Consider the following 16782-nt stretch of genomic DNA (forward strand, 5'->3'; position numbering starts at 1 on the left):
CAACTCAGTTTTTAGAAGTGAGAATATTCTATGAGTGCCCGGAATCCTAGTCAGCTCGCTCATATCTAGTGATTATGAAAGTAACATTAAAAAAAGTAGTGGAGCCTGGAAATACTGATAGCAATTTATTTCTGTGTTTAACTGGACAAATGTTTATTCTGATTTTGCTGTCAAATTTACTCCATTATGATGGTAATTTTGAATGGTCTTTAGGGGTAATAGTCCCAGCCTTATTGCAATATCTGTGTGACTTGTTAGCCTGTTTATTTCTAAAGGCTGTTTATTGGTCAAGTTTTCTTACGCTTCCCTGTTGTTTTTACTGCTAGGTTTGCATGTATTACTTGGTTTTTATCTTTTCACCTTGCATTTTAGAAAGTGTTGAAATACTCTTATATTACGAAAATTTACGACAAATGAGCGTCAATTTGCGCCTACATAATTTGTGCAATTTTTTTTCCCTCTCTTTCCCCTCCCCTCCCATACCCAACCCATTATCTTTTTCATGTCCAGGCTATTCACTGGCTAATTTGAAAACATGGAAGAGACCAGCAGTCAGTTTTCTTTTTCTTTCTAACATGTGTCTAGTCCTATACACTGGATTAATTCACCAGCGTGGAACACTCGATGTGATGCAATACATTCAGAAACTCTGTAAGGGCACCTTGCTGGAGAAAGACGAGCCCTCCTTGTTCTTTCTGATGCCTTGCCATTCAACACCATTCTACAGGTAAGTTGAGTGTGCAAAGTTGCTTATATAGAAATGAAAAAGTTTACGCCTGTATGGAGAGATTTTCAATCAGTATGCATGTTTTGTCATATCACTTGCTGGTGAGATCATATTTGGGGAAAATGGTTTACTTTGCTGCAAAGTACATGAGAACTGAAGGAAAACATTTCTGGGTAGCAAATATTCTCGGTTGTGATAAAGGCACTTTATATTATTTCCAGGTATGGAATAATTGCATTTATGTTATAATTTTATGAAAGTGCGCACTGAAGTAGTTTAATACACCGTAGCTTCAAATAGCTATCACTATGTGCAATGAAAATACAAAGTATATATTTAGTAAAGAGTGTTTGTAGTGGGAACCATATTTTAAATTAATATCTAATAGTCCATGTGATTCACTTCTCAATATAATTGTATTGTTGGCAATAAAGCTTACTGGTAATTGTGTGAATCATATTAGTATTTGATCATCTTTCCAAGGATCAGTCAGATGAATATTATTTTCCCCTGGCCAAATCTCAGTTCTTACATTTTTGAATGATGGAAGGTACAAAATGTATAAAAACAGAAATCTAGCAAGACTTGGGTGAGGCAGGAGAGAAAAAAAAAGTTAACATTTCATCAGAACTGTTTATTTTGTATGATTTGATTTAAATTTAAAAATGTGAAAATAATTTTCAGAGTTAGAAATCTTCAGATTTTTTAGAGCTCTGAGCTGAAACCTTTTTTACAGGAAGTTAAATACAATGTCTCGTGTGCTAATTTAGGACAGTATTAAAGCATTTCTTAAGAGGTATGAAAGTGAAGACTTGCCATGTGAAGAAGAGAAGGAACGTCTTGTACTCTGGCCATTACCTATCCATATACAAACATCAAGATGTGTGTGGGATCTTGTCATGGCAAATGGATTGTTAAATATCCCTACATTATGCCTGTCACTTTGAAAGAAAATATTTCATTAGCCATTCAGTACTTTGATTTGTCCAGAGAATTGACAATAAAGAATACTTAATTCTCTATTGCAATATTGGAAAATTAAATGCATGCATTGAAAATTATGTACAGTCTTTAGATCACCTACCATTAACCTAAGAGACATGCATGTCAGTAATTTTCTTATTTAATGAAGTGTTCAATGCCAAATTGTGTACAGAAAAGACAATTTTCAGTTTATTCTTTACAGTAACATCCTCAGTAAGGAAAGAGGGCAAATCAGAGGAATTGATCGAGTCATAAAATGTAGTCATGCCCAAGCCTGACTACATAAATTTAGCATTAGAAATAGTCGAGTAAAAATGAAATAAAGAGACATTGGACTTTATGCAAATGCAGCTCTCCTCAATTAACTGCAAAGTGTAAAATAATAGTCAAGGAAATTGTGACATGTCCAACACACTGCATCCTCCAAAGTAATATTATCAAAATAAAGGATAGTCACCTCTCAGAAAAAAGATTGAAATCTGGTCCTCCACAATGAGAACTTTTTTCAGAGAAAAAAAAATCATGATTGCTTTGTATAGCTTTGGTAGAGAACTACTTCAAGTAATTCTCACACCTGGGAAAATTCATTGTATGTGTGGAAACAAAATCCAGATATAGAAGGATTGAAAACCTATTTCTTGCTTGCTTCACCAGCTATGTTCACTGCCCAATAAAAATGCACTTTCTGGAATGTCCTCCAGACCTAAGTGGAAATACAACCTATGTTGATGAAGCTGACTTGTTTTTCAAGGAGCCCCTTACATGGCTGAACACAAGATTTGCTGCTCAAGCCTCCCTTCCCACTCATCTAGTATTTTACAATGTATTGGAAAAGGTACATTTGTTTTAATTTTGTTTCCCGATTGAATTGGTCAATTTTTTTTAGAAAATGTGGGTTACCTTGTTGTTACAACATTTCTTCGAGCTTTTTGGCAGTATTTCCCAATAATGGTGTGTTATAATATTATTAAGTGAATGGATGATGTCATAGAAATGTCTTTGGTTTTGGTATTTTCATATGTTAAAATGGGGGAATGGTGAGAAGAAATGAGTCTTGATGTTAAGACTAGGTGCCTCTTTGCATGAGAAACCTTTTTTGTACATCCTATCTTATTTAATTGAAGCATGACTGATATGATGACTGTTACCAAACAAGGGCAAAGAGGCATCCCATTTGTAAAAAGATTCATGATGCATCTAGTGCTGCTCTTTCAACGAAACTGGGGGTCACACAGAAGCACAAAATTGAGAATAAACGTATTCAAAATACATAAACATTTAGAGATTTATTAAGCAGTTTTGTTATTACAATTGTGCTATGAGAGTAATTGAAGTTGTGGACTCATAAAGCATTCAGGCCAACTTGTCCATGCCCAATAGTAGACACGGTTCTGTGTTGGTTGCATCAATTAGTCCATGACCCTCTACACCAAAGTGATTTAAAGGTTGATCTCAACATTTAACTGTTGTCAATGAGCCAGCTTCAACCACTGGCTCAGGCAATATATTCCAAGAACTTGCTACTCTCTGGGTGAATAAGGTCCCCTCCCATTCCCTCTAAATCTCATTCCCCTCATCCTAAACTTAAGACATAGGTTTTATCTACCTTTGGTACTCAGTACTCTACATTATCTATATGCATTTAATTTTTAAGACCTCCGTTATATCTCCTTTTAACTTCCTTTAATCCAGAGAGAACCTAGCCTCTCCAGTCTCTCTTCATAACTGAACTGTTCTTTCCTAAGCAACGTCCCTGGTGATTTTCCTCTGCACCCAGTCTTGTTCAGTCACATCTTTCCCATACTTTGGTGACCAGAACCTCAAGCAGTACTCCTGCTGAGTTTGGGTGAAGTATGAGTATAACTGGCGATGCTCTTATTAATGAAAGCAAATATTTCAAATGTTATCCTCACTATGTTATCTATTGGTATTTCAACCTTCAAGGTTCCTCTGTTCCTTCATACTCCCAAAGATCATTCATAGTGTAATATCATCTCACTTTTGTCTGGATTAAGCTCTCTCTGCCATTTTCATCCTATTTCACCGACACATCAGTATCTCTCTGCAGTCTAAGACTACCTTTGGCAGTATCAATGTCCATCAATCTTCATGTCATCTGCAAACTTACTGATGTTTGCTACCCACATCCATGTCATTCATGTACACTGCAAACAGAAGGAATTCCAGCACTGATCCTCATGAGTCACCACTCATGTCAGGCATCCAGTCACAAAATCAACACTCCACCATTGCCCTCTAGCCCCTGTTCCCAAGCCAATTTTAGTTCTTTTGGAATTTGGCCTGGATCCCATTGGCCCTCACCTTTTGAACTAGTCTCCCACGTGGGGCCTTGCCAAAGTCTTTACTAAAGTTTGTGCATATTAAATCTACTGCCCTGCCCCCATCAATATTCTTTGAAGAGGTAACAAACAGTTAAATTGGTTAGACAGAATCTTTCCATGATAAAGCCACATTGGCTGTCTCTGCCTTACAAGTGATCATTAATCCTCTCCCTCTGACTGTTTTTCTAGTATCGAACCATTGGTTACAGGTTAAAAGTTACCAGACCCTGCTTCCTTTCTTGAAAGGTGGGACTATGTTTGCTGCCCTTCAGTCAACTGGTACCTCGGTTGATTAGAGCAAGTATCTCACCAAAGCCCCAGCAACCTCTTTCCTTGCCTCCTGTAGCAGCTGGGATAAATTCCTTTTGGTTCTGGGGGATTTGTCTACCTTTAAACACACAAAGATACTGAGTAGCTCCTATTGAATGGTGGAAACATATTTGTTAACAACAGTGTTCTTTTGAAAAGATGTTAAACTTTTTCCATCTTCTAACCTTGTTGCTTTGCTTCCTTGTCTTCAAAGAACATTGAACCTTTCCTGAGGACCAAAAACTATGTGAAAGTGGCAACATTTTTTCACACTCATGTCCCAGAGAATCGAATAGGAAGCCATATTCATGTATTTGAAAGAAAACAAAAGATTCAAAATCTCTAAATATGTACGTAAATGTATCTACTGTTGCAACTGTTTTATAAAACTTTTCTTGAAACTTGGTTTTATTTCTGGATATTCCAAGTTGAATCTTAAGGTATCTAGTCAACTATTCAATAGCATATTGTAAATTGTATAAAATTTGTTATGTATACTCACTGGGATCAACAGTTAACATGAATGTTAGGAAATTAAACTTTTAAAAAATAATAAAGCCATTAATTGAACATTTCTTGCATTGATATGGCTGAACTTGGGAATACTTCATTATCAATGCGATTTAAAAATAAACACCTTCTCTAGAGGAGTGAAAATAGGATCTGGTATGTCTGAATAATGCTTTTATTTTATTCCATAACGTGTGATTGTTGGAACAGATTCTCAGTAGATCCTGCACAAGGAGTAGACTGGTCAATTGAATAAATTATGTATTTCTTTGATTTTAGGGTGTGAGAGGACATTGCAGGTTCTTTTTGACATTGCTAAGTTTATGTGCAAGTGAGATTCAGAATGGCATATTATGTCATAAAAGTCTAATTGTATGAACAGAGTAGCCTATTGAAGTTTGTTAGTTAATTGTGTTACGACCCAAAGGGACTCAAACCAGCAGCAACAAAAATCCACCAAGACAATGGCTACTTAAGCCAAGATAGTTTTATTTTCTTAATACATAATAATATCAATACTTTACTATTAACTGAACCTAATACCCCCCTTCTAATTCCAAGTGCACATATATGTAATGTGTATGTTCAGGAAAGTTCTTTTTCAATCTTCAGTCATTCACTTTTCACTTCTCCAAGTTCACTGGTATCAGGCAATCTTCCATACTGTGCACAAAATGAAACCTTAAAGCACCAGGCACTGGTGCTTTAACTTATTACTGCTCAGGAAGGTCTTTGTTGGTTTTAGAGAGAGATATTAGTTGTCCGTTAGACACACAATCAGCCACTGAAGCGTCTTGCTGAAGAAACTTATCCCCTGGTAAGTTTTTCCAAAGGAAAACCTCTTCTTCCAGGTTACTACAAAGAGTTCTTCTTTTTCAGGAGAAACACAATAACCAGCCTCAGCCTCTAAATGACGACAGAGATTTAGAATCGACTGAACTCGGAACTCAAAACTGGTCTTGAAATAGGGTCTTGCAGCAGGTCTGCAAACTTGCAGTCTTCAACACCAACTGCTGCTGAATCTCTGTGTTTCTTTCTCTCCCAAAGAATGAATGTTTTCTCTCTGTTTGCAAAACCACAAGACCCCTCCAGGAACATCAACCTTCAACCAGCAATTTAACCTTCTGGCCCCAGTCTTAATAGCAAAGGATTTTCAATTCTTGAGCCTGGGAACCGTACAAACATGATGATCCATTAACTCCTACTTGTAAAACTCGCTCAATTATTCTCCCGTTGTCTGAGCAAAGCCAATTGGAAACATGTGATCTCACAAATAAACCTCACAAACTTACCCCTTTTACGATATATTTTATTACAGCGGGCTGCACTGATCAGCAAGTGAACTGGGCCATGGAGGTGCAGGCTTGCACTGGGTTGACATCACATTGGTCCTGGTGGGGGAGGGGGGCACATAGGATCATTGGAGTCATGCTGATAAGCTATCTGAGAGCTCCATTAAAGTCAGTTGGTTTGTTCAACTTGCTCACAGCTTCTATGTGGTTTTTTTTCTTTTGCTCGCTGTACAGTACACCAACCATATTATCATAACTTTATGAACCCATTCCGTAACAATTGGGTTGTTTTTTTTTAAAGTTAGTCTTAATTAAGGTCATTAATATGTAAACTAAATCAGAATGGAAGATCTGAGTGAAACGGGTTGATGTTCTGGAAGCTAATATATATTACACAAGAACATCTGTAGATGCAAGGGCAATACAGAAGTGTGCTGGAGAAACTCAGCAGGATCTGCAGCATCCATAGGAATTATGGACATTCCTGTGGATTCTGCGTGACCGGCTGAGTTTCTTCAGTATAATTGTGTATTGATAAATATATAGATTAATTAAGAGTGTGTGGATCATCCCCAGCAGCAGAGTGATAGAGGACTTTCTGATCTACGGCCTGTTCCCAGGGAAGCACACAGACGATTGAGAACTGTTGGAAGACCATCAACTCGGTGAAAGATGCTCTTCGGTCTGCCAATGTCTGTCGGTCTTTCACCACATGGAGATGTCAGTGAGGAAATGCTGCCGACTGGCACATTCCAGGCTGCAGGAATATATGCCGAGGCTTTGGTACAGCCAACGCGAGGATGCTCTGAGAAAGGATCACTATCTAGAGCCCTCTCATAACCAGGCATTGAGGGACTGAGACTGAAGGGAGCTGGGAGAAGGGACAGGTGCCACAGTGGTGAAAATGGGATAAATGTTACAAGTCACAGTGACTGGAATGTATGGATGTGAAAGTAAGGGCAGGAACAGACTGAATGATTTTCCTTCTGTAAATAATTCATTAATAAAATCTTTGGGGGTAAAAAGTATTGTTAATATGTACCAAGGAATGATGTAAAAAAAAAAATTGATCAGAGGAGTTGAACAAACTTTTCTTGTGACCAATAGATAGGCTCCAATTGATTCAAGAAGCTGGGATTGCAATGATCCCAAATCATCAACTAGCTCAGTGGGAACGTTTGGTTTAAAAAGCATAATCCCAATTCCAACTGATCATGGTACTTAAAGTAACAATGTTAAAATTCACTGAATGCAGTATTCTAATTATCTGCTTATATTGCAAAAAAAAGTTTGAAATGCAATCTAGCCATTGGAATTATATATAATTAAGATTAGATATTATGTTTGGCACAGATGTTGGAGCTAACTTTTTTTAAATTTTTTTTATTTTTCACACCATAAACCACACTGACCAAGATACATTTTCCTTTTCAAATATATACAGTGTCATTTTCTCCCACCCCCTCCTCCCATCCCACCCTCCCTACCTCCCCCCCCCCATTCATTTAAAGTACAAAATCACATTAAACCAGTCAAAGAATGTTGTCATTCAATAAAAATAAACAAGAAATTCCACTGAGTCAATCCTTTTCATCTCCTTCTCCTTTCATTAATTTAGGTGGTAGATGTCCCCGGTAGGTTTTCTCTATTGTGTTTCATGTATGGCTCCCATATTTGTTCAAATATTTCAATATTATTTCTTAAATTATATGTTATTTTTTCTAATGGAATACATGTATTCATTTCTACATACCATTGTTGTATTCTCAAATTATCTTCCAATTTCCAGGTTGACATAATACATTTTTTTGCTACGGCTAGAGCTATCTTAACAAATCTTTTTTGTGCACCATCCAAATCAATTCCAAATTCTTTATTTTTTATGTTACTTAGGAGGAAGATCTCTGGGTTTTTTGGTATATTGTTTTCTGTAATTTTATTTAATATCTGGTTTAGATCTTCCCAAAATTTTTCTACTTTTTCACATGTCCAGATTGCATGAATTGTTGTTCCCATTTCTTTTTTACAATGAAAACATCTGTCAGATCCTGTTGAGTCCCATTTATTTAACTTTTGAGGTGTAATGTATAGCCTGTGTATCCAGTTATATTGTATCATACGTAACATCATATTTATTGTATTTCTCATCGTTCCAGAGCATAACTTCTCCCATGTTTCCTTCTTTATCTTTATATTTAAATCTTGTTCCCATTTTTGTTTAGTTTTACCATTTGTTTCCTCATTCTCCTTTTCTTGCAGTTTAATATACATATTTGTTATAAATCTTTTGATTGTCATTGTATCTGTAATCACATATTCAAAGTTACTTCCCTCTGGTAACCTCAGACTACTTCCTAATTTGTCCTTCAAGTAGGATCTCAATTGGTAATATGCCAACACTGTATCTTGAGTTATATTATATTTATCCTTCATTTGTTCAAAGGATAATAATCTATTTCCTGAAAAACAATTTTCTATTCTTTTGATCCCTTTTTTCTCCTATTCTCTAAAGGAAAGGTTATCTATTGTAAAAGGGAGTAACTGATTTTGCGTCATTATTAGTTTTGGTAATTGGTAATTTGTTTTATTCCTTTCTACATGAATCTTCTTCCAAGTAATGAGCAGATGATGTAATACTGGAGAACTCCTACGTTGTACCAATTTTTCATCCCATTTATATAATATGTGTTCAGGTATCTTTTCTCCTATTTTATCTAGTTCTAATCTAGTCCAATCTGGCTTTTCCCTTGTTTGACAAAAATCTGATAGGTATCTATAATAATTTTTAAAGTTTGGCAATTGTAAGCCTCCTTGTTTATACCATTCTGTTAATTTATCTAGTGCTATCCTCAGTTTTCCCCCTTTCCATAAAAATTCCTTATTATTTTCTTTAACTCCTTGAAGAATTTCTCTGTCAAGTGTATTGACAATGCCTGAAATAGGTATAGTATCCTTGGGAAAATGTTCATTTTAATACAGTTTATTAGTGTTAGTGGTAAATCTTTCCAATGCTCTAAATCGCCCTGTAATTTTTTCATTAGTGGATAATAATTGAGTTTATATAGATGGCCGAGATTTTTATTTATTTGTATACCTAGGTATCTTATTGCTTGCATTTGCCATCTGAATGGTGATTCCTTCTTAAATTTTGAGAAATCCGCATTATTCATTTGCATTGCTTCACTTTTATTTATGTTAATCTTGTAACCCGACACTTTTCCATATTCCTTCAATTTCTTCTATAATTCTTTTATTGATAGTTCTGGTTCTGTTAAGTATACTATAACATCGTCCGCAAATAGACTGATTTTATATTTCTTTTATTTTTATTTTTATTCCTTTTATATTATTTTCTGTTCTTATCAATTCTGCTAGTGGTTCTATAGCTAACGCGAACAATAAGGGTGATAGTGGGCATCCCTGCCTTGTTGATCTGCTTAAATTAAATTGCTTTGATATATATCCATTTACTGTCACTTTCACCAATGGCCCCTTATATAATGCTTTAATCCAATTAATATGCTTCTCTGGTAAACTGAATTTTTGCAATACTTTGAATAAATAATTCCATTCTACTCTGTCAAAGGCCTTCTCTGCGTCTAAAGCAACTGCTACTGTTGGCACTTTACTCCCTTCTACTGCATGAATTAAGTTAATAAATTTACAAATATTGTCTGTTGTGTGTCTTTTTTTAATAAATCCAGTTTGGTCTAGATTTACCATTTTAGGTACATAATCTGCTAATCTGTTTGTAAATAGTTTAGCTATTATCTTATAATCTGTGTTAGGTAATGATATTGGTCTATATGACGCTGGTGCGAATGGATCTTTCCCTTGCTTTGGTATTACTGTAATTATTGCTGTTTTACATGAATCTGATAAGCTTTGTGTTTTGTCAATCTGGTTGATTACTTCCAGGAGGGGAGGACTTAATAAATCTTTAAATGTTTTATAGAATTCTATTGGGAATCCATCCTCTCCTGGTGTTTTATTATTTGGTAGTTTTTTTATTATCTCTTGTATTTCTACTGTTTCAACTGGTTCTGTTAATTTATTTTGTTCCTCTATTTGTAATTTTGGTAGTTCAATTTTAGTTAAAAATTCATCTATTTTCCCTTCTTTCCCTTCGTTTTCAGTTTGGTATAATTGTTCATAGAATTCTCTAAAGTTTTCATTAATCTCCGTTGGATTATATGTGATTTGTTTGTCTTTTTTCCTTGATGCCTATACCATTTTCTTAGCTTGTTCTGTCTTAAGCTGCCATGCTAGAATTTTATGCGTTTTTTCCCCTAGTTCATAATATTTCTGTTTTTCTCCACCTTGTATGTTTGTAGTGTTTCATATTTTATTTTTTTATCTGCCAATTCTCTTCTTTTAGTTGTATCTTCCTTCATTGCTAATTCTTTTTCTATATTTACTATTTTCCTTTCCAACTGCTCTGTTTCCTGATTGTAGTCCTTCTTCATCTTGGTTACATAACTTATTATTTGCCCTCTAATGAACACTTTCATTGCGTCCCATGGTATAAACTTATCTTTCACTGATTCCGTATTTCAAAGTACATTTTAATTTGTCTTTCAATGAATTCTCTAAAATCCTGCCTTTTAAGTAGCATGGGGTTTAATCTCCATCTATACATTCTTGGAGGGATGTCCTCTAGCTTTACTGTCAATATTAAGGGTGAATGGTCCAATAATATTCTAGCTTAATATTCTGTTTTTCTTACTCTATCTTGCATACGAGCTGATAACAGAAATAGGTCTATTCTTGAGTATGTTTTATGTCTAGCTGAGTAATATGAATATTCCTTTTCCTTTGGGTGTTGTTTCCTCCATATATCCAAAAGTTGCATTTCTTGCATCGATTTAATTATAAATTTGGTTACTTTGTTCTTTCTGTTAATTTTTTTTCCCAGTTTTGTCCATATTTGAATCCAAATTAAGATTGAAATCCCCTCCTATTAATATGTTCCCTTGCGTATCTGCTATCTTCAAAAAAATATCTTGCTTAAACTTTTGATCTTCTTTGTTAGGTGAATATACGTTGAGTAGATTCTAAAACTCCGAATATATCTTACATTGTATCATTACATATCTCCCTGCTGGATCTATTATTTCCTCTTCTATTTTAATTGGTATATTTTTACTGATTAATATAGCTACTCCTCTTGCTTTTGAATTATACGACACTGCTGTTACATGTCCTACCCAATCTCTCTTTAATTTCTTGTGCTCCAATTCAGTTAAATGTGTTTCTTGGATGAATGCTATATCAATTTTTTCTTTTTTCAGTAAATTTAGCAGTTTATTCCTTTTGATTTGGTTATGTATTCCGTTAATATTTAAAGTCATATAGTTCAACATAGCCATTTCATACTTTGTTTATCTTCCCTTTCCGTTTCTCCATCATCACCTTTCCTTCTTATCCATTTCGGTTTTCTTGTTTTGAATACTTTATAAGACAACATTTCTAAAACATTTTCCTTATTTTCCTACTTAAAACTTCTTTAACCCCATTCTCCCCTCCCCCTCCTGAGTTGCCCTTTATCCCTTGGCGGGCAACCACATCTCCCCTCTCCATTTGGATTTGCGAATTCACTCGCAAGCATCAACTGATTTTGCAGTGACCGTAACTCCTCCCCACCCAACCCTTGAATACATAACAAAGGTCACTCTTTTAATTCCCTCTATTCCCTTTTATTCCCTTAATAATTCTTATCTATTTTTCTCTAAATACGGATACACTCATGTATACACATATATACATACACACCTATAGATATATATATATATATATATATACACCCATATACACACGTACATATATTTCGTGGTCATTTTTACTCTCATTACATGTCTTCATCTCTCTACTTGTTTTGTAGTTGTTCTGCAAATTTTCGTGCTTCCTCTGGATTCGAGAATAATCTGTTTTGTTGCCCTGGAATAACTACTTTAATTACCGCTGGCTACTTTAACATAAATTTATATCCTTTTTTCCATAAGATCGTTTTTGCTGTATTGAACTCCTTCCTCTTCTTCAGGAGTTCAAAACTTATGATTGGATAAAAAAAAAATTTATCTTTGTATTCCAGTGGCTTTTTGTCTTCTCTTATTTTCTTCATTGCTTTCTCCAATATATTTTCTCTTGTTGTATATCTTAAAAATTTTACTAGAATGGATCTTGGTTTTTGCTGCGGTTGTGGTTTCGGGGCTAATGTTCTATGTGCCCTCTCTATTTCCATTTCTTCCTGTAATTCTGGTCTTCCTAGGACCCTGGGGATCCAATCTTTTATAAATTCTCTCATATTCTTGCCTTCTTCATCTTCCTTAAGGCCCACTATCTTTATATTATTTCTTCTATTATAGTTTTCCATTATATCTATCTTCTGAGCTAACAGCTCATGTGCCTCTTTAACTTTTTTTATTAGATTCTTCTAATTTCTCTTTTAAGTCCTCTACTTCCATTTCTACGATTATTTCTCGTTCTTCCACATTTTCCACTCTTTTTCCTATCTCTGATATGACCATTTCTATTTTATACATTTTTTCTTCTGCATTCTTAATTCTTTTTATCTCATTAAATTCTTGTAATTGCCATTCTTTCACTGATTCCATATATTCTTTAAAAAAAGATACATCCATTGTCTTGCCTTTCCCTTCTTCCATTTCTTTCTGTTCTTCTTCTTCCTCTGGGTTGACCATCTGTTGTTTCCTTGTTTTCTTTTTACCCTCTTCTTTCTTGTTGTCCTTATTTTCCATGTTCTGCACCTGTTGCTGTGTTGCAGGTGTCTCTCTCAGCTGTGGAGATCGACTCCGCAGCTGTTCCCCCCTCCCGTCAGTGTGGTTTTTTTTAATGCGCACTTTTACTCGGCTCTGTGAGCCATTTTTGTAGTCCCGAGCCCGGGACTTCCACTGACCTGCGGGAGCGGGCTTCTCTCTCCGCGGCGGGCCTCCTCGGACAGGTAAGGCCTTCACCTTCTTCTTCTGACGTTCTTTCATCTTCTCTTCTTCCCATTGTTTTCGACTTTTCACTCTTTGCTGCCATTTTCTTCTCACCTTTATTTTTACTTGGTTTTAATTTTTACTCTTGTACCTTTGTGTTTTATGCGTTTTTTTTTCAACTTTTCCGGAGAGGGCTGGAATTCCCTGACTGGCCACTACTCCATCACGTGACTCCTCCCGTTGGAGCCAACTTGACCAAAGGCCCGCAACTCCCTTCCCAAAACAGAAGACCTTTAAAGAGGCAATGTACAATGCTCTATTCAAGGGCAATTCAGGGTAGACAATAAAGACACAAGAGACTGAAGATGCTCGAATTTAGAGGGGAAAAACAATTAGCTGCTTGAAGGAACTGGAGGGCCAGGCAGCATCTACGGAAGCAAAGAATGTCGACGTCTAGGCTGGAGATCCTGCAGCTCTTTTTTTTGCCAAACATGAACCACCGTCAGCTTGTGTCGTGTCTAGCTCCTGACGATGAAAGATGCAATAAATAGTTCATTTTCATCTATCTGACTGTACCCATACAATACGTCGAAAGGTAGTTTCTCTGGACCACGCTGCACTTAACTAGGAACACACATTTAATGTCTGGTGGTTGTCAAAAACACAGAAATGCTGGAGGACCTGCCTTGAGTAAGGACTCATTTCTTCAAAGGACGCTGCTGAATTCCTCCAGTATTTCTGTTGTAGGATCACCGTAGTTTTTAAAAAAAATCACAGGGTGTTGAAGACAAAAAAATCCTTCTATTCTTGTTTCAAAGAAAAAAAAACGGCATCGGCTTTCAGAGCTTGAAATCCTGAGCCAACAACGAGCTGCTGGAGGGTCAGGCAGCGGCTTTCAGAGCTTGAAATCCTGAGCCAACAACGAGCTGCTGGAGGGTCAGGCAGCGGCTTTCAGAGCTTGAAATCCTGAGCCAACAACGAGCTGCTGGAGGGTCAGGCAGTGGCTTTCAGAGCTTGAAATCCTGAGCCAACAACGAGCTGCTGGAGGGTCAGGCAGCGGCTTTCAGAGCTTGAAATCCTGAGCCAACAACGAGCTGCTGGAGGGTCAGGCAGCGGCTTTCAGAGCTTGAAATCCTGAGTCAACAACGAGCTGCTGGAGGGTCAGGCAGTGCCTTTCAGAGCTTGATATACTGAGCCAACAACGAGCTGCTGGAGGGTCAGGCAGCGGCTTTCAGAGCTTGAAATCCTGAGCCAACAACGAGCTGCCTGAGGGTCAGGCAGTGGCTTTCAGAGCTTGAAATCCTGAGCCAACAACGAGCTGCTGGAGGGTCAGTCAGCGGCTTTCAGAGCTTGAAATCCTGAGCCAACAACGAGCTGCTGGAGGGTCAGGCAGCGGCTTTCAGAGCTTGAAATCCTGAGCCAACAACGAGCTGCTGGAGGGTCAGGCAGTGCCTTTCAGAGCTTGATATACTGAGCCAACAACGAGCTGCTGGAGGGTCAGGCAGCGGCTTTCAGAGCTTGAAATCCTGAGTCAACAACGAGCTGCTGGAGGGTCAGGCAGTGCCTTTCAGAGCTTGATATACTGAGCCAACAACGAGCTGCTGGAGGGTCAGGCAGCGGCTTTCAGAGCTTGAAATCCTGAGCCAACAACGAGCTGCCTGAGGGTCAGGCAGTGGCTTTCAGAGCTTGAAATCCTGAGCCAACAACGAGCTGCTGGAGGGTCAGGCAGCGGCTTTCAGAGCTTGAAATCCTGAGCCAACAACGAGCTGCTGGAGGGTCAGGCAGCGGCTTTCAGAGCTTGAAATCCTGAGCCAACAACGAGCTGCTGGAGGGTCAGGCAGCGGCTTTCAGAGCTTGAAATCCTGAGCCAACAACGAGCTGCTGGAGGGTCAGGCAGCGGCTTTCAGAGCTTGAAATCCTGAGTCAACAACGAGCTGCTGGAGGGTCAGGCAGTGCCTTTCAGAGCTTGATATACTGAGCCAACAACGAGCTGCTGGAGGGTCAGGCAGCGGCTTTCAGAGCTTGAAATCCTGAGCCAACAACGAGCTGCCTGAGGGTTAGGCAGTGGCTTTCAGAGCTTGAAATCCTGAGCCAACAACGAGCTGCTGGAGGGTCAGGCAGCGGCTTTCAGAGCTTGAAATCCTGAGCCAACAACGAGCTGCTGGAGGGTCAGGCAGCGGCTTTCAGAGCTTGATATACTGAGCCAACAACGAGCTGCTGGAGGGTCAGGCAGCGGCTTTCAGAGCTTGAAATCCTGAGCCAACAACGAGCTGCTGGAGGGTCAGGCAGCGGCTTTCAGAGCTTGAAATCCTGAGTCAACAACGAGCTGCTGGAGGGTCAGGCAGTGCCTTTCAGAGCTTGATATACTGAGCCAACAACGAGCTGCTGGAGGGTCAGGCAGCGGCTTTCAGAGCTTGAAATCCTGAGCCAACAACGAGCTGCCTGAGGGTCAGGCAGTGGCTTTCAGAGCTTGAAATCCTGAGCCAACAACGAGCTGCTGGAGGGTCAGGCAGCGGCTTTCAGAGCTTGAAATCCTGAGCCAACAACGAGCTGCTGGAGGGTCAGGCAGCGGCTTTCAGAGCTTGAAATCCTGAGCCAACAACGAGCTGCTGGAGGGTCAGGCAGCGGCTTTCAGAGCTTGAAATCCTGAGCCAACAACGAGCTGCTGGAGGGTCAGGCAGCGGCTTTCAGAGCTTGAAATCCTGAGCCAACAACGAGCTGCTGGAGGGTCAGGCAGCGGCTTTCAGAGCTTGAAATCCTGAGCCAACAACGAGCTGCCTGAGGGTCAGGCAGTGGCTTTCAGAGCTTGAAATCCTGAGCCAACAACGAGCTGCTGGAGGGTCAGGTAGCGGCTTTCAGAGCTTGAAATCCTGAGCCAACAACGAGCTGCTGGAGGGTCAGGCAGCGGCTTTCAGAGCTTGAAATCCTGAGCCAACAACGAGCTGCCTGAGGGTCAGGCAGTGGCTTTCAGAGCTTGAAATCCTGAGCCAACAACGAGCTGCTGGAGGGTCAGGCAGCGGCTTTCAGAGCTTGAAATCCTGAGCCAACAACGAGCTGCTGGAGGGTCAGGCAGCGGCTTTCAGAGCTTGAAATCCTGAGCCAACAACGAGCTGCTGGAGGGTCAGGCAGCGGCTTTCAGAGCTTGAAATCCTGAGCCAACAACGAGCTGCTGGAGGGTCAGGCAGCGGCTTTCAGAGCTTGAAATCCTGAGCCAACAACGAGCTGCTGGAGGGTCAGGCAGCGGCTTTCAGAGCTTGAAATCCTGAGCCAACAACGAGCTGCTGGAGGGTCAGGCAGCGGCTTTCAGAGCTTGAAATCCTGAGCCAACAACGAGCTGCTGGAGGGTCAGGCAGCGGCTTTCAGAGCTTGAAATCCTGAGCCAACAACGAGCTGCTGGAGGGTCAGGCAGCGGCTTTCAGAGCTTGAAATCCTGAGCCAACAACGAGCTGCTGGAGGGTCAGGCAGCGGCTTTCAGAGCTTGAAATCCTGAGCCAACAACGAGCTGCTGGAGGGTCAGGCAGCGGCTTTCAGAGCTTGAAATCCTGAGCCAACAACGAGCTGCTGGAGGGTCAGGCAGCGGCTTTCAGAGCTTGAAATCCTGAGCCAACAACGAGCTGCTGGAAGGTCAGGCAGTGGAAATGGCCAATCGGCGTTTCCCTTTCTCCAGGTGTATTTGC

At 39.2% G+C, this 16782-nt stretch overlaps 1 protein-coding gene across 5 annotated transcripts in view; it reads left to right on the forward strand.

Moving 5' to 3' along the window:
- Positions 1-5251, forward strand: part of pigb (phosphatidylinositol glycan anchor biosynthesis, class B) — a 41914-nt gene extending 36663 nt beyond the window's left edge. For 4 of the 5 annotated variants that reach the window (XM_069938924.1, XM_069938921.1, XM_069938923.1 and 1 more), the window contains 3 exons: positions 511-727; positions 2366-2546; positions 4577-5251. In XM_069938924.1, the coding sequence (XP_069795025.1) occupies positions 511-727; positions 2366-2546; positions 4577-4708 (530 nt within the window). In that variant the 3' untranslated portion in view covers positions 4709-5251. The remainder of the gene's footprint in view (positions 1-510; positions 728-2365; positions 2547-4576) is intronic. The other variant, XM_069938925.1, reaches the window with a different exon arrangement.
- Positions 5252-16782: the final 11531 nt, after the last annotated feature.

The sequence above is a fragment of the Narcine bancroftii genome, chromosome 5 (genome assembly GCF_036971445.1).
Source record: "Narcine bancroftii isolate sNarBan1 chromosome 5, sNarBan1.hap1, whole genome shotgun sequence".
Lineage (NCBI taxonomy): Eukaryota > Metazoa > Chordata > Chondrichthyes > Torpediniformes > Narcinidae > Narcine > Narcine bancroftii.